This window comes from Cucurbitaria berberidis (assembly GCF_010015615.1).
Source record: "Cucurbitaria berberidis CBS 394.84 unplaced genomic scaffold K460scaffold_6, whole genome shotgun sequence".
Classification (NCBI taxonomy): Eukaryota; Fungi; Ascomycota; class Dothideomycetes; order Pleosporales; family Cucurbitariaceae; genus Cucurbitaria; species Cucurbitaria berberidis.
Genome location: NW_024468940.1, coordinates 1,736,260 through 1,753,705, shown reverse-complemented (window position 1 = coordinate 1,753,705; position 17,446 = coordinate 1,736,260). Strand labels below are relative to the sequence as shown.

The following is a 17,446-nucleotide window of genomic DNA, read 5'->3' as shown; positions in this document are numbered from 1 at the left end:
AGAAGACCTATGCGCTTCACTTTAGGCGTGGCGGTGATAGGCCACTCCTTGGTTGGAGAGAAGTACTCTCGTTCCGCGTCACCACGCAAAGCAGGGCTGAGTCATGAGAAGAAGTATTTACTCTCCATGAGTCGCGAGACGTCCCAGTCGCCCTTCTCCGGCACAGGCGGGAACGTGAGGGGAATCCAGACTTGGACTAATCCTTTGTCGGCGGCGATACGGGATGCCGACTTCTTTTGCTCCGTGATGCCGAATTTGTTGGGTGGGTTACCGTCGACTTCAAGATCCTCTTCGACAGTCAGAGTCGATTCGATTCTGGACACTGCCTCTGTGGAATCGCTGTTCACGGCGTCTGCCTCGGCGCTGAGAACCTTATCCTTGATCTCCTCTTGCCTGTCTCTCGACTGTTTGTCCTTGGTCTCACCAATAAGACTGAGACGGAACGAGGAAAATGCCTTGGGATCCTGGTTCTCGAGCCAAATGCGTGTTGGTGTTACCATCTCTTCGCCCTTCTTCCTCTCTTGTGGGTCTTCGCTCTTTAGTAGCTCTTGTCTCTGGGCTTCAAGCGCGACCTCCTCGAAGCTCGCATCTCCTTGGCGGGTTTCAGTGTTCTTAAGAGTTTTGCCGGCGAGTTTGCGATGTTGCCATCGCCACTTGTTGATTTTCCGGCCGACTTCTGAAGAGGCGAGAATGCTCGCGCGATGCATTGCGCCTGCATAGCGCGTTGCGAATTCGGCAGCCAGGCGACCGATAATGTCTTCCGAGTGCATACGGACAAAGGCGTCACGGAGGATGGCGTTCAAGTTCGGAATGTCGGACGCGTGTGTCCAGAAACTGTCATGTACAGCGGCGAAATCAAGACCCATCTCACTGCACTTCAGTGCCGAAAGAATCATATGCGTCGCATCCAGTGAGTGAATGAAGTTCGGAGGGAACGCTTGGAGCTGCTTGCGCTTGTCGACAACGTCCGACTGCGATCTTTTCGCAACGGTGATATCCTGAATCTTTGTTCTGATCTTCTGGATAGTATCCTTACGATATGGCTGGACGATGGGCATCTTGAGTGGCGTAGTCCAGATGATACTAGTTGTAAAGGCCTCCATGTCCTTATTCATTTTATTCATCGCTGTCGCATTGAGCTTCTTCGGCGCTTGGTACTTGGAATCATATGGGGTACCCGCCTCCCCTTCGAATCGTCTTTGAATATTCCTAACTTGCTCAGCGGTGAGAGAGGTCGTAATGCGGTCACCACATTCACCAAGCCAATACTGGATTCCCTGGGCGCCGTTGAAGATCTTGCCAAGCGCGTTGAAGATTTTGTATGCAACATACAGTGCAACCGGAGATAAGGATCGAATTGTCTCGGTTTCCTTGAAATTGGGGAAAATGTGTTGCAGCTCGTCTTGAACCTGTTGCTTCGCCCCCATGAATGTGACCCCGTAGACATTGGTCATGACCGTTCGCTTGACAACCTTTCGAGTGATGTGACCATTGACAAAGGTGGCATATGGTAGGCCTTCAGCGGCCTCCTTTGCGACCATTTCCTTGACCAGTTCAGCAACGCCAGTGTAGATATCCTGGGGTCGATTAGACGGCTCAAGGTTGACCTGACGGGCACCTGCGTGGTCGCCTCCTAAAGCGGCATAATGCTGGAGTCCATTACAGGTTCCGTCTTGATGTACCGGTAGTTGAGAGACAAAGCGTGTAGGATCGGGTGAGTCAAGGGCGCTCTTCAGCTCCATGCAGCAAGCCAGACACTGCCATGGGTCTTCGGCCTTGGCCCACCAACGCTGGCCTTCTAATGGATTAGTAGCCGAATCGTAAATCGCGCCGATGTTATCCATGGCAAATTGTTCTCGCTCCCGCAGACTAGCTTTGTCATACCCGTAGAGATTGGCAAGATGGATTTTGAGCCATTGCAATCCGACCGTACCAAGCTCCTTGCCATGTGCAAACTTGAGAAGACCTCTTGATAAATCGGATCCAATATGGTTGAGGATAGGGGGTATCGGATACGCTCGACCTCGGAAGTCGACGCTGTGCGGGAAGTAGAACCTTTTCTCGTTGAGAAATGATTTTGCTGTTTCCAACTGGAAATTTTGGAAGCATCGTTGTGAATGATAACCACTCCTCAGATTGTCGTATTCTCGCATCTCTTTGCCCCATCGTGCGCGCTCTTGATACGTAGCATCTGCAGGTGGCTCCTGGGGGCGCTCTAAGCCAGTGTCTTCCCCAATTAGACCCCCAATACCCTGACCGGAGTTCCAGACCCGAGCCATGACGTCATAAACAGGGGCGTTGACCTGCCAGGGCACCCGTCCGAGTACATCCAGTCCCGCGAGAACCTTGTTCATGTCGCCATTGTCAATAGCAGACTGGGCGTACACTCGCTGTGCGGTATCACCGCTTTTTTGGCGTACGACCTTTTGCGGAGACGTGTAATAACCCCCGTCTTCGAAGCTTAGCCAAGCCTTCGGCTCAACCACCATGGGTAGTCTAACAGTTTGGATGCTATGAACGGATTCAGTCCGTAGCTTGGTCATCAATTCATGATGCGGGACTATGGAACCAAGCTTTTTGCCCTGGTGGTACGAGACTTGGTGATGAAATGCAGCCATAGTGGTGGATACTTGCTTTCCCGTTTTCGGGTCATCTGCCGTCACCTTCATTGTTGCTGACTTGAGCAAAAGTTCAAGGCATAGCGCTCCAATCTTTGTCTTTATGGAGAGAGGCATGTCAGCCGCATCAAAGGCGATCGGAACGACATTTGGTTTGCTCGGTGATGTGGTTGAAGTGGTCTTGGTCTTGGATAATTTGTCGACTAATTCAATACGTGTTTGTTTCCGCTGCTTCTTCAAGAACGCCTCCTGGCGAGCTTGAGCGTCCGCCCTGAAATGTTCGTGGATGTCTGAACCGATAGCAATAGATAGAGTCGAAGTCTTGAGAGGGGAACTAGAATCGCTTTTGCCCCTTACACAGGATTGAACTGAGCGAGCAACAGTGATGGCTGCAAGAGTTTCAGGTTTGCATCTCTCTAACCAGGCTCCGTATCCGTGTGCGTCATCGCGTTTGTTGTCCGTCAAGGGTGCGCTAAGAATCTTTCTCGTGCGCTCGATTTGCTGCTTAAAAAGCGGCACCAGTGCGGAGTACCAGCTGTACATCATGGCTTGAACGGGCTTGGTATTCAACACGCCATGAATGCCTATGTCTTGTAGCTTCTCGTCCTCGTGTTTCCACCTATCCACGGCGGCCTCCATAGCATCCTGCTCCATGCGCAGCTGCCGGGCATACGCGTACGCATGGTCCTTCTCTTCCTGTGTGCCTTCCATATCGTGTGGGTATGGGACGCTTCCAGTCGTTTCAAACATTGCCAGTGCTTGCTTCAGCGAGTCTAGGCCCACACCCTTCTGCGGCACAGGTTTGATGGTTTCATGGGGAAGCGATACCAACCCATGATCAATGAGATTCTTGCGTCCGGCAGGGGTGCTGACGTGCAGATTTTGTACTTCTTCCACGGTTGGCGGCTCTTCGTATGCTTCCGGTTGTAGGCGAATTAGCATGTCCCACTCTTCGTCGGAGAAGTCTGGTGATCCATTGATGTCGTCTACGACTTCCGGTCCGTACTCGTGCGCCATAGCGAGAAATCTCCTTACTGCATCCTCCCGCGCATCTTCGTCGAGTAAGTTCATCGCTGCTCGGACCAATGTGACGAAAGTCTGCGCATTTGGCTCAATGTTTTTGCGAATCATTTGTGTTTCGTACCATTTCTCAATACTGGCCATCGAGTCGGGCTTGGGATCCTGCTGCGACAGCTCAGCTAGCGTCTGTAAGTAGACATTGTGCGCATCCACCACCTCAGGCGCAGATGGATGGTATACAGAGGTGAGACGCTGAATAATAATTGCCGCACGATCCATCCGGCCAACTCGCAAGCAGGCATATAGATTCTGATGGAGCTCGACCGGATTAGCGCCCATGCCATAGGTCGCGCGTACTACAGGTGGAAGCTGAACTTCTTTAACTATGAGCGGGTTCGCCGTGTCCCAGCGCTCCAGCAGGGAAAGCTCTGGTGATTGTACTTTATAGTCCCAGGCATGCGAGAAGGGATCATAAGGTAATGAAGCGGGGGCGGGTTGTAATTCGGCGGCCGTGGCGAGTGAGCGTGTGTCATGCCGTGATGAAAGCGACGGTCTCCGCTGTCTTTTCGAATCGTATGTCTTCATATTTATCGTCGCGGCATTCGATGCTCTTCGTAGCTGCGCTGGACAGAGCCATGGTAGCGTCAATTGATCCGAGAGGGTCGTGGGTGTCCTGAAGGCGTCTTTGCGAAGCTTCCGCCGTGCTGCTCGCGCGAGCATTTCGGCGAATATGGGTGGGATATTAAATGTAATAGAAGAAAGCAAGGCAAGATGCTACAAACGCGAGCAAAAGAAAGAAAGTAGCTTCACACACGCGCGAGACTGGTTAGTGGGAACATTCCAGGGAGGCCGACATTTGCAAAATGTTCGGCCTGCACTTCCACCCTTGTAGGTTAGCGCAGCTTTGCACATCACGTGATCTGCAGGGCTTCTGGAAAAGTCTTTGCCACAGCGAATCACCCGCGAGTCATGTCAAAGCATTCACAGATGTGCCATTACTAAGGTAAGCTCTTTCATCGTACCTCAGTATCTACCCTATTGAAAATGTGTGCCCTCTCGGCAGGTCAAGAGCAAAAGAGCCAAACAAAAACCCGCCCCTCAATGCGCCTTAAATTTCTAGAGCTTCGAGTCCAAGCCTGAGCCCAAAAGATACATTCTTAGATTGCGGCCTACTAGTCATCTGCTTCAATCGTTGCTCTCGTAGCCGTCTTATTCCTTGAATTAGTAGCAGCAGCAGAAGCCGTAGACGACTCGTCTGCAATCCGCCTCTGATATGCGTCGTCGACCGGCGCTTCAAACATCTCCACTTCCTCTGATGGATCGTCTTCCCAATCGCCTTGGTCTTCATCGCCAAAGCAGAAAAGATCACCAGCTTCCCCTGTAATGACTTTGCGATGCTTGCCCTTGGGTATTGTGCATCCTCCAATCTCTTCGCGGAACTTGTTGGCAAACTCTCTTGCGATAGAGGAAACGTTCGCAGGCTTAATCGTGTTGCCGTTATAGAGCAGCTGCGGCAGGTGGGGTATTTCAGGAAGATCGCCATTGAATGGCAGAGCCATATGTAGCGGCTGCGATCCAGGTATGACGGGCGGTTCCGGATTTTTCGGCGTTTGTGGAGCTTCGTTGACGCGTAGAAAGGGCTCGTCTGGAATGTCTGGTGTTACGAGAGGTCCTGCTCTCTTTAATGGCTCAGGCAGGAATTCTTCTGGGGCATGATACAGCTCGTTATGAACCGTGACTAGAGCGGTGGGCATGGAAGCGGGATAGAGCAGTGCGTAACCCCGCGCTCGCATAAACTCGAGCATGTACTCCGTCCACGCTGGAAGCGTTTCAGACACCAATTTTGTTCGGGAAGCTGCATTCGACGATTTCTGGCGCTTCACCACACGGTTGCCGAGAAATGAGTGTAGTTCTGCCCATTTGCCGCCTAAGAAAAGAGTCGCATGGCTGTTGGGGGCTTGCCAAAGGAAAGGCGCGTTTCGGATGTTGGGGTACAGCTTTTTGTACCGGTCTGTGTGCATGTTGTCGACAGTTGGAAGGGTCAATTTGGTCTGGCCATCGAGGAGAACAGAGGGCTGCTCCAGGCTCAACCCCATCAGGTTGCGCTGATCATCTTCGCCGAAGGTCGAGTACTTGTATTCAAGCAACGCGTACTTTACGAAGTGCAAGTACTGTGGGGATAACTGGGCTTGCGGCGAGAGCAATAGTAAATGGGAATTCACAGTGCTGATAGGATAGAACAACTCTAGAAACCGCATTGCAGAGTCCTCTTGGGTCGCGCGGTGATTCGAGATGCGTCGTCTGATAGTCAGGCTATTGCCTGCTATGAGTTTGCTATTGTGTGAAGGCCACTTGAACCTCTCTAGGTATTGTTTGACGGATTTATCCAGTTCCGCGGGGAGCTCGAGCGTGATCCGAGGCGGCTTCAGTCCGCTGTAGTCGGCATCTTTGATCGACTTGAGTAGCCGCAGCACGCTTGACGAGTCTGGCGGCACCTGTATCAAGATATCTACAGTTGGGTTGTGCCAATTTTTGAGGGACCCTGCATCCAGTCTCGTAATCCACATCAGGTCCTCCGATCTATCTTTGGGCACCTCGATGAGAGGTATACCAACCTTCTCTGTCTTGTCTCGTACACCCTTAGCAAAGGAGGCATCCTCTACCAGAGAGTCATCCATAATGGCGGCCTGCGGGTGCAAAAAGCTATGAATGTACCTCAAAGCTCCCTTTACTGCTAATTCGGCTCGAGCGTCGTCGCTGTACTCTGTATAGTCCGGCCGTGCATCATGCCAGAAGGCCGGGCACTTGCTTTTGTCTATCCCATTTATCTCCAACAGATCCTCCAGTGGTATATCCTCCCTTCCCATGAAAGCTACGTGTACGTGATTTCGGCGCCACTTTGACATTTCGCATATCATGGGCAGCAGCGTAGATGCGCTCTTCAAGTTCGATGCGGCGAAGAGGATGTTTCGGTTGTGCTTCCCATAGCCATCCGTGTCCGCTGCTGACTTGCGCAGCGTTTTGGCGAGGTGGAAGAACCTAATTTGGCCGTTGTACGTGTGTGGTATGGCTTCGCCGCGTTTCGGTTTCTGGATGCCCGGAGGCGGTCCCGTGGGTTCGCCATCGTCACTGATCGGTCTCTCGTACGTATCGGATGTGCTGGGTATGATGGGCCGTCCAAGCGGATATCGCTGTCTTTCATGGCTCAGTCCTGCGAATTGTTCCCCGGTGCTGTGAAAGAAGAGATAGACCAGAAATATGCCCAATACCACTAGCAATATTCTTCGCCGTCTCCAACGAAATGTGTGGTTCCATATTGACCATGAAGGCCGTCGCGACGCGGCGAATTTGTGGTCATCATCCTTTTTGCCCAGCTCTTCATCGCCAGGAAGCATCGTCTTGCCCAGCATGCTGCCCCGAATCATGCTCTCCTGCAGCCACCCACGGTCTGTGGTGCTGCTCTTTGCTACCATGCGGAAGGCCGCTCAGTCATCGTTATCGTTTATGGAGGCCCGGCGTCGCGGTCGACGTGCAGTTAACGGCAAGGGAGCTATAGGCGCATTCGAGGGAGCGTGTAGACGGTGCTCTAAAGACTCTACGCTGCACTGCGGCGCAATGATGGGAACAGTCAAATAACGTCAGGACAGATAGTGACGACTCAAAGTCTACTGGGGGTGTAAGAGCCTCTCAAAGGCGATGTGGAAGAGCATATAACGAAGACCCTTGTTTCGCCATGTCAGAAGGCGCATCCCTGCGCTGCCCGTCCCGCTCGCCTACCTACGCCACGCTTTCGAGTCCCTTGCGTCTTCATCCGTCAAAAGCTACCACAATCCACGAACGGATTCATCCCTATCTCTGCTAGTCGATGCTCGCCCTACACTCAAATCTGCGATGGCAATACAGTTGGACAATTTTGCAACGGAATTTGCGGGGCTTAACGCAATATATCTAAATTGATGGTAATGTTACGCCTTTAATGTCCACTAGACCGAACTCTCACACCTTCTCATGCTCCGCCAATCGCTCGTCCGCCGCTTTTAATGCCTCACGCAGTGCCTTTTCATTCCTAGGCTTGAAGATGACCTTGTAGTGTCTACACATGGTCACCAAGCTCGTTGGATCAGAGCTGCCTCGCACTGGATGTACATCAACCTCGGAATCCTGGACAAGCTCGAAGCTGTTTAGTACCCGCAAGAAGACGAGGTACAACTCGCGGTTCGCCAGCAGCGAGCCAGCACACATGCGGTATCCCAGACCGTAGGTGAAGAGTGGCGCGTCGGGTTGCTCTAACCAGCGTTCTGGTCGGAATTCTTCTGCATCATGCCAGACGGCCGGGTCTGTGTTTGGTAAGCGATGCCACTCAAGTAGAAGATGACACAAGGAGAGATACGCAGGGGAAGTGACTTACCCATATTGCACGCCCAGGCATTGAGGTATATCGTGCTCCCAGCCGGAATCAGCCTGCCCTCATACATGACGTCTTTCACTGTCGCGCGGGGGAGCGCCAGTCTAAGGACGGTGTAGAAGCGCAAACATTCCCTCACCAAAGCAACAATATACTGGCACTTCTGGTCGTCATATGCATCGCCCAGCGGCTCCTCGTCCGTGTAAAACTTCCGAATCTCCTCGATGGCTTTGTTCTGGATATCGGGTCTCTGAGCCAGCAGCGCGACACTCCACTGTACAAGCGTGGTGATGGTGTCCAACCCTCCCGCAAGCATCGTTAAGCTGATGGACGTCAATTCTTCCTTGTTCAAGGCGGCTTCTTTATCCTGGATGATGTTCGCTTGGATGCACGGCTTGTGGATACCCTTCTCCATCCTGTCGTCCAGATCACGATTGAGTCTTGTCAGATAGACATCCCTCCGATTCCGATACTCCTTTGCCGACTGGGTCCCAAAGCTGAATGGGTTCAGCCTCAAGACCGGAATGTAGTCCTGCAAGTTTCCAGTCGTGCTGCGAAACTTGGAGATGGCGGCTTCGACCTCACAGATCTCGTGAAACATGGGATCTTGCCGGCTGCCCATGCGCGTTCCCCAATTCAGTGTCAATGCCAGCGAGAGGGAGAGACGCTCGATCATGGGCATGGGATCGACACCCACCGTCCCAGCACGTCCAGACTCGAACCCGTCCTTCACGAACTCTTTTGTCTCCAGGTCGAGGTGGTCAATGTACGTGGCGATTGAGGGCTTATTGAGCGCAGATGCAGCACCCTTTCGCCGGCGCTTGAGCGAGTCATTGAACGGTGAGGTACCGATTGTGGTTCCGGCAGTGTTCGAGAGTACCTATATCTGTCAGTGAACAAGCTTGTACGTCGCCAGCATTAGAGCAGCGACCTACTTTGTGAAAAGTCCAGAACACCGGCCTCGAGCTCAACGCCTGACTATTCGCTCCAAAAATCTTCCTTGCCGCTTCCGCACTATTCACAACAATGACCGGCTCGTTGCCGAGTTGTATTTGGTACACAGCACCAAATGTCTTGCTCCATTCCCGATATTTCTCTGCAGCGTTGTACTTGATGTCTGGGATATTTCCAACTAGAGGCCAATTGGTAGGCCCTGTGAAGCCTTTGATGCGGCGCGAGAACCGTACATATTCGTTGGCAAGGACGTAGGTGAGGGGTATGCCGACCAAAAGCAGTAGCAAAGAGCGAAGAGGGTGGTCCGCAGCTTGCGAAGAGAGGAAAGGTAGGATTGTCGAAATCATGGCGTCGCCTCTATGCCTGTTCCTGTGTGATCTTGAACCAAACTCGTGGTGATACAATAAAAGACCGACTAGGTTGAATCTCAACTAAAAAGTCCCACACAAAGATTGAACCTAGAAGAAGATCCCTCGGCGCATTGCTGCACCTTGTGTGCATATTAGTCTTTTATCTATATTTTCCGCCTCCGCGTCCTTCCCCAGACTTCGACTGCAGCTTTGGTAGTACCCGGCCCAATGCGGGGAAAGACACAAGCGTCATCGCGGAGTGCGGAATTAGCAGCGAGAGTGCGGAAGGCACAGGCGCCCAAACGAATCACACCACACTCATTTCGTAGCCGTTTGTGTGAGCCGAGTCACAGTAGGACCGTTTGTGTGCTGAGCGGACGGTCTGGCCTCGACGGTGTTTGGTGTGTGGGGGAGGTAAAGAAAGCCGCCAGAAACCGCGCAGTATGGATATTTTCCGGTTCCGTACACGTGGGGCGGGCGTAGTGCGCTACAGGCGACCACCGTTCGACACCCTCACTTTATGGATTTTTAGAGGAAGTGCGCTGGACGGAATTGCCGTTATACTAAGGTATCTTGCATGATCTCTTGCTGCTACATACTGACCCCAGGTCACATCGAGTTCCTTCGTCATCGCCATCAGTACATGCAGACACATTCTCTTCAAAGGGACGTGTGTCTGCTTTTATGATGCTTACCTTTGCATTTTGGACTGAGGGGAAGACTCAAGTTCAATCAGTGATCCTATGTCCTCTTTAGGGGTTGTGGCGCCCGTGCTGGCGTTTGAAATTTCCTAACATCGCGTCGCGGCATAAGCACCTCCTGCTGTCTACTCTGCACTAGCTGTTGCGCTAGAAGGTATAACAGAAGCTACGAACTACCTAGGTATGCGGGACTCCACTAACAGCAAATAGACACAATTAGGCCCCACTTGATGCGTGCCTCTGTGCTCCCCACCATCTACGCTCAATGTCTCGTCCTACTTTGCCTCCTACTTTGCCTCCTAATTTGCCTCCTACTTTTCCTCTTTGCGTAAAAAGGCGGCGATTAAAACGGTAGAGATAAGCAAGCCAGCATAGGAACAAGTTTCAAGCAAATATAAAAATCAAATGTGGCGGAAGGAACTATTGAGAATGCTATAATTAACCGCAGTACAGTCAGAAACTACAAGCGTCAAAGACATAACTCAGAGTTCAGTAGAGTGCAGTTCCCCCAAGTGCTAAAGCTAGCTCAAATCCCCTACCCGTTTCAACCGAGCCAATGCCACGGAGCGACGCATATTCTTCCAACCCACAGATCCTAAGAGGAACTATAGTTCATACTCCAGGCTCCTCGGTCCATGGACAACCGACAGGATCCGGTTCCAGTCGCGAACCTCGATGTACCTATCCTACGGCCAGAGTCCATGGTCCTACCTACACTATAAAGCGGCCATCTAGGTAGCTCGGGGTATCGGACCTTTATAAGAGGAGTGAGTCCACACGAGATATTCAAAATGTCAACTTTGAGACTTAGAAGACACAACATTGGTGTCGAGCTTGCCGGAAACGAAGATACTCTATTCAAGCGGCGGGGCCTTCCTGAATCATAAGGGTGAGTTGCAGAACCATTTTTCTTGGATATGAGTGATAGAGCATGATGAGTTGTCCTTCTTACACTCATGAATCCTACTGATACTCATAGACATCAGATATGTGTGCGTCACGCGTAGATATCTCTACGTCATGACCTCAAATGTTCTCTTCTCATAACACCTAGATTGGTGGATATCTATGTCGTAGGATGAATCTTTTATTATTGGTACTGACTCATCATTTTTTCCATCTTCCCCGAGGTCCCGAAGCATATCCACAGAGAATATGATCAAGAAGAAGCTGCAAACCAGACCTAGAAGTCTCAAAACACTTTGGGGATTGTGTGTAATGGTAAACGATGCAGTCACTGATATGGGCGCTAGTTGTAGAGTTGGAAAGAAGACTCGAATTGGGAAAGTTCCGAATTCTCAACGCATGTTTTTCATGGTGACGGACATTCTCTCAACCTCTGATGTCAAGCACATGATGTGCGAGGTGGTACATAAGGCCACGATGCACGGGTGGGATGGTTACTCCATATGTCGACTGTGCACCTCAAGTCACCAATAGAAGTGTGTGAGCTCTGATGTAACGTGTAGCCTAGTTGACTCTTTGCTTTTCACTCATATCAATGCTCAGACATACCAGTCATTCTCACATCAATGCTCAGGCATATAATCTTTAGGGCAGGTTTGTTGTCTCCTTCTCTCCTCACTCGATATCTACAACACACTCTATCAATAATAAGCGCCCCCTTACCTGAGATTTTTTTTCATTCTGAATCTTTACACACTCATCGAAAAGAATGGCTTTCCTAGATCCGCCACCTGGGCTTGAAGAAAAGGCTATCCGTATGACATTATCCGACGTTATGAAAGTGCTCGACGAGTACAAGGCTGGTGGAGATTCTGAAGACAATACTGCTCCAACGGCCAACTTCTGGTTCGTTACCATCACTCAAGAACCCTCGAAGGATCCGAACGGAACCCCAAATAGTGGCAGAGGCTATACCACTCAGCTAGAAATGATGGAATGGTGTACGAAGACGCGCGGATTTCCAGTTCAAGGATACGTCCTACCGGACATTGACGCCCTGAAGCAGCTCCTTTTTGTTTTTAACAAACATCCTGAGTGGTTCGGACTCTATGTACCAAGTCACGAGCGGTCTGAATCAGAAGGTCTCGGAATGAGCCGTAACAGTGAGTTTCTCACGAAGTTGAAGTGCGCGAGTTGGCTGTGTGAGCTAATCATATGATAGTGAGGAACGAGTATGTCAGGGCTCAACAGGGAAGGCATGCGATTACTGCGGGTGAGCCTACGTTGACCGACACTGCTTGAGTGGAATGCAATCGAGAATGTCTCAAACGATCAAGTTGAGCAGCGCTGGTGTTGCGCATGATCGTCAAAGCCCACTATTTTGTATCTTTTGAACATTTTCTAATATCCTTCTATTTTTTATGTTTTATATTAACAACAAGATGGGGTATCACAAACTATACACGAGATAATACAAACCGGTAGTTCCCTGTTCCCATATAGTCTGTGAGTCTAGGGGTCTGTATCAGCAAGTACAATCGTAGTGCAACAACAAGTCATAAAGCGTCATAAGTAGTCAAGGTCCGCACACGGGCCACAAAGTGCTCCCGAGGAGCGAACTTGTGATATAATCGATGCTGAATGCAATATGCATGACGGTGGAAGAGGAGTCAGTGAGTGGTATAAGAGCAGCTCCATTCATGCTTTGTTGACCAATTCTTTACAACCTACATTTAACACAAAATTATTAGAACTGCTAGCTACTAAAAAGACTGATAACCATGTCTACATTTCTCGAGAAGTGCCTTCTGTTCGAAGTGGTATACTATTCCTTCGATGCCGAAGGTGAGAAGCACACCGGCTACACTACAAGCAAACACCTAGCGAGCACAATCAACCACAATATCGAAGTGGGTAGAAACAAGTGGTCAATGACGAGTCACAACGAAAGTGATAGTAAGGAGCATCTTCGGAAACTGGCTAAGGATGTGGATGGAGGTTGGAAGAAAAAGGGCGATGATTGGATTACGAATGGGTGTAAGTCCGCGACAGTGTCGGCTTGTTTATAAGTACTAATAGTATAAGTGGCTCAAGTAGTGGCTCAAGCACCCGATGACAAGTTTCTGGATGTTGGGCGTTTTCAAGAGTGGGATGCAGATGAAGAGGTCACTAGGAGTAAACCCTACGAGGTTATATACTGGAGCCAACAGCCATGAATTAGCCATAGCTCGAAAGGCGGTTCTGGAACCTAGGTGTTCATAAGCTTTGTTGTCAGCATCCGAGTTGAGGGCATGGGAAGCGGTTAACAACGTGTACTACATACAAGAAATATAGGTCTATGTTGGAAGTCGTGCCAAAAGTTCCGCCAACGTCCACAATTCTAATTATAGACTACTAAAAATTGTAAAATCACACACCATTCTACTGTTCAGCTTCCCATATTTCGTTTCTTTGACAGACCGCCGAATCGTCCACCGCAGCACCTGAGCAAGTCGGCATCAGGGTCCAGTCTCGACTCGAAGATTTAACTGGCCCACACGTGGTAGAAATACCAATCACCACACGGATGTTCCTAAGGCGGTCACTGCGAACGCAATTCACAGCCTCGTTAACCCCACTTACTTCCAACGCATTGCTAGGTCACAGGCCATGGCAGGTATCATGAGGTTTCTGGGCTTCACGAACGGCAGTCCGTTGGTTCGGGTTCAATATGCGTTCGTTCAACATATAAACTCGCTGTTCTTCACTATGGTTACGAGCCAATTGACACAGGCCCACTGCATCTGCCTACACTTCTTCACAGCTTGCTAGACCACAACCCTTGCAATACCGATAACATTACTTCTTCTCCGACTCCTCTCTTCAAAAATTACGTCAAAATCACGATCTGGAGCCTAGAAGAGTAACTAGCGAATACATGAAGCCATCTCCTCGTCAAGCGGAGCCATCACTCCGCCAAAGCAAGTACTATATCCAGGACATACCCCCAGGACGACCTTATACTTCATCGAACCTCGAGAGTAATCACAATACCTACTTCGAGGACGCGATACATACTCGTCGAGAACCGGAGACCCTGCATGAGTACGGTGCCGCTTTCAACCAGCGGTATGGGGATGCAAACGACTTCAGCCAATGCCACATGCCAAACATGAGCCTCAATCCGGAGACCTTCTCGCATGATCCACACTCTTCCGAGGCAGCTCCGCGATTCGCCGCTCGGAACGACAACAAACATCTACGTGGCGTCGAGAAATACGCTGAATTACCTAGTCCAAACATTCAAAATCGAGAGCGGGGGAGAGGAGAAGGGTATCTCTCAGAACAAGGATCTCACCTGAATAACATGCATCGCAGATCTATATCTCTCACAAGCCCTGCAATCAAGCCCATGCAGTTGTTAACATATCCTTCTTCAAGACACAGTAGCGCACCACCGCAGGCGGCGGGGCAGTCAAGTTTCGCTCCTTTCGGTCACCATTTCAACACTTCAGAAGATGCGAAAAGACACCGTCATATCACGATGCGTTTTGACCGGCATGCGTACGATGAGAATGATGAGTCTATCACCCTAGTTGAGGCTAATCGCCAAAGGCACGTGGAGCGTATCTACAACGCCATGACCCGTGGTGATCTTGCGAGGGACAACGTAGGGTCGACTGCAATGAAGAGATGGACTCGTGAGCCGCACTACGCATCTGATTTGGTAGAGGCCTACGCCCACAAGGTGTTTGATTGTTTGCTCGAGCAAGCCAAGGAAGGCTTTCGTGGTTGGCACCACAATGACTACGTGGCTGATGACCGCAAGGGCGAAGACGAAGACCGAGACGTCAACTGCGCTGGACGTTTAGACAATGTCATCACCGCGCTTGAACAAGAGAAGACAATCTGTGAGGACGTTATGAACTCTGCCTGTCAGATCCGCATGTTCGTCAACGCACCAAAGGCATACTCCAACCGAAAGCATCAGAACCGCGTCGGCAATAGCAAAAGGCCAGGAGCAAAAGCCAATGCGCTCGACCCGAATCCGAGAGCCTCGAAATTGCGAAAGACTGGGGGCAGGGGCAGCAGAGCTCGTTCATCAACGACATCTGATATTCCGGCATCGGCCAAACAGAGTCCATGTGAGCTCGCCAAACTGCCATACTTCACAAACCCGTCCTTGAAGCGTATTTCCTCAAGCTCTCCGTTGGGAGACTTTCTTGCGCCTCCAGGAGTACCTGTACACCAGCCCATATCACGCTCACATCGGAGCTCATTTGGGGAGCATCAAGTGAGCACTATGTCACTATCTTCAACGCTTCCGTTAGCACAATCCTACGGCCTACAGCAGCCAAACACCGCCCACATCATGGCAATGCCACCAGCGTTGTTGTCGCCGTTTATGTCGCCGCCATCTCTCTCACACGGTCACTTCTCAGCACCTGCTACGCCTGATGAGGTGAAGCCTTTGGATGGGAACATACTTTTAAGTCCATGGCAACACGCGGATACCTTCGGCGAGTCACCTTGCACGACCTTCCAGAGACCCGGCAATCCAGAAGATTCGCTCTTCACCCAGGTCATAGATTGGTCACAGGATGTTTCAGCCTTTACACCCTTTACATCTTGCACTGCGACGGAAAGCGCGAACTACTTCGAGCATCATCCTGAGGCGGGAGTTTCCCTTGCGGATGTGGAACAGCTGCCGTCAAACCAGGCCGGCAACAGCGAACATGATACAGAATTCTCAGCCTTCTGGCAACAGCAGCAGGAGGTGCAGCCCTTCCCAAACAACGACCCCCATTCGAATTACCCGGATCAGTCGTAAACAATTTCATCCTCATAAGTAAGAATGGGGCGACTTTTGGGCTGGCGCAAAACGTCCCAGTTGTGCCTTAGGCCTGTGCTTTAATACCTGCGTTGAACTCTTAGCGATGTTTTATGTTGATGACCACCTGGGTAGTGTGGCGACTGGGCTTCCTTTGTCTTTTTTCTGATACATCTCGGTTGCTTTAGATACCCGGAATATTTCTCTGCAATACACATTTTGCTCTTATGATACTTTTGCGAGGTCGTTCGGGAAGGCGCGATGCGGTGGATGACCATTCATCTTTTGGTAGGTGCAGAAGCTTCGTTTGACTGAAATTGAGAGGACTGTACCTGGATATGGGGCTAAATTGTGGCCGATTATATGCATCCGATAGTATCCAATATCATCTACATTGGTTAAAGTTGTCGTAGGTTTGTGACAAAGTGAGTGTCGTGGTGAGCAAAGGAAGGTGGCGCTCATTGGCCGTTATCCGCCCGTGCATATCTGTTGAACAATTAGAACCGTTTTCATCTGACTTATAACCACCTGAATATATACAGACCACGCTACCTCCGTATACTTGCTCATTCAATCAACTTATTCAACCTTGATAGGCACTGTTGAATACCACGACCTGACTCCATTCCCAGCATTTCGGCTTTGGAACTCTACACCTAGATATTGCATGTAGGGAATAGCTTATTTTTCTACAATGCAATGGTTTTCTTCGTTATATACTGATCCGTGCGCAAATCTGCTTCCCTAGAGCTTGAGGTGACATGACGGTCGAGTGCTCCTTTTATCTTATATACAATCTGCGTGCTCTAGCTTATCTGTGGTCACTCCCGACTTAGAGAGTCTATTTCCACCAGCTTCGCGATGCTTGCCTCTGCTGCTCAATTACCCTCAGCAAATCGGATTATTTCGTTACTCTTCGTGCTCCTATGTACATGTCAAAAACTCTGTTCTTCGACCCCGGGGACCTATAATATACTACACTCGCGCTTTTTTAGAATGCTTAACTCAATAAGAACTTGTTCACCGACCTAATATGGCACCCCGGTCACACTGCGTGCGATAACTAGACGTGGTAGCCTCACAGCTGCGTTGCTAGGCCGCGAAATGCGAATTCACAATGTTCCAAAGAAGAGTGAAATAAACAACGCATGTATTTCCACTATCTATAGCGCCAGAGGCTAAGCGTCGCAAGAAGGGCGAGAGTATAGTCGGTGAAAGTGAGGCACCTCGTTCAATGAGGTAGAGCCTACTGTTCTACATTGATGCTCATATCAGTAGTCAAAGACTCAGTCTCTGTTAGGCTTCAGTTTTATTTTTAGAATCTTGCGACGAGCAACTGCGTCTTTGTGTGTCGAGTGCGATCAAAAGTCCGCGGCTATCTCACGGTGTAGCTGTAATATGTTTCTACTTATGTAGAAGAATGCACGCGTCGCGACGTCTGCAAATTTCTTTTCATGTGATGTAACAAGGTGAACCACTAACAAGAACAACATATGAATACAGCGTCATGTTCACGCAAATATTGCTGGTATCGGGATGAAGATATTGTGTTTCTCTAGACAAAACGATAGAGGGTTAGAGCGGAAAATTTGTCAATAAAAGACACTTGATAAGGTACAATATAGGTGTCTTGACCACGAACCCTAATTCAACCTATATGAATGTCTAGAGTATCTAAAAGC

At 50.1% G+C, this 17,446-nt stretch overlaps 6 protein-coding genes across 6 annotated transcripts; 2 read left to right on the top strand and 4 right to left on the bottom strand.

Moving 5' to 3' along the window:
• Positions 1 to 101: 101 nt before the first annotated feature.
• K460DRAFT_410646 (mitochondrial DNA-directed RNA polymeras-like protein) lies at positions 102 to 4,358 on the bottom strand (the record flags this gene model as incomplete). The annotated part of the gene is made up of 1 exon (XM_040937397.1): positions 102 to 4,358. The coding sequence occupies one exon, from the start codon at positions 4,356 to 4,358 to the stop codon at positions 102 to 104; it is 4,257 nt and encodes a 1,418-aa protein (XP_040783820.1).
• Positions 4,359 to 4,620: 262 nt separating this feature from the next.
• Positions 4,621 to 7,364, bottom strand: K460DRAFT_371259 (uncharacterized protein). The gene has a single exon (XM_040934317.1). It carries the CDS (start codon positions 7,109 to 7,111, stop codon positions 4,811 to 4,813), a length of 2,301 nt encoding a protein of 766 aa, XP_040783819.1. The 5' UTR covers positions 7,112 to 7,364; the 3' UTR covers positions 4,621 to 4,810.
• Positions 7,365 to 7,634: 270 nt separating this feature from the next.
• On the bottom strand, positions 7,635 to 7,973 carry K460DRAFT_371258 (cytochrome P450; the record flags this gene model as incomplete). Its single annotated transcript, XM_040934316.1, has 1 exon — positions 7,635 to 7,973. A coding segment is annotated over one exon (339 nt), but the record flags the coding sequence as incomplete, so codon positions are not given.
• A 69-nt stretch (positions 7,974 to 8,042) lies between these two features.
• Positions 8,043 to 9,567, bottom strand: K460DRAFT_371256 (cytochrome P450; the record flags this gene model as incomplete). The annotated part of the gene is made up of 2 exons (XM_040934315.1): positions 8,979 to 9,567; positions 8,043 to 8,923 (listed from the first exon to the last, which is right to left on the bottom strand). Coding segments are annotated over exons 1-2 (1,247 nt in total), but the record flags the coding sequence as incomplete, so codon positions are not given.
• Positions 9,568 to 11,723: 2,156 nt separating this feature from the next.
• K460DRAFT_359766 (uncharacterized protein) lies at positions 11,724 to 12,256 on the top strand (the record flags this gene model as incomplete). Its single annotated transcript, XM_040932217.1, has 2 exons — positions 11,724 to 12,117; positions 12,177 to 12,256. 2 exons carry the CDS (start codon positions 11,724 to 11,726, stop codon positions 12,254 to 12,256), a joined length of 474 nt encoding a protein of 157 aa, XP_040783816.1.
• A 1,615-nt stretch (positions 12,257 to 13,871) lies between these two features.
• Positions 13,872 to 15,764, top strand: K460DRAFT_294354 (uncharacterized protein; the record flags this gene model as incomplete). Its single annotated transcript, XM_040929484.1, has 1 exon — positions 13,872 to 15,764. The coding sequence occupies one exon, from the start codon at positions 13,872 to 13,874 to the stop codon at positions 15,762 to 15,764; it is 1,893 nt and encodes a 630-aa protein (XP_040783815.1).
• Between the last annotated feature and the right edge of the window lie 1,682 nt (positions 15,765 to 17,446).

Excerpts from the sequence above, each read along its gene's own strand:
- K460DRAFT_371259 (XM_040934317.1), bottom strand. The coding sequence starts at position 7,111 with ATGGTAGCAAAGAGCAGCACCACAGACCGTGGGTGGCTGCAGGAGAGC.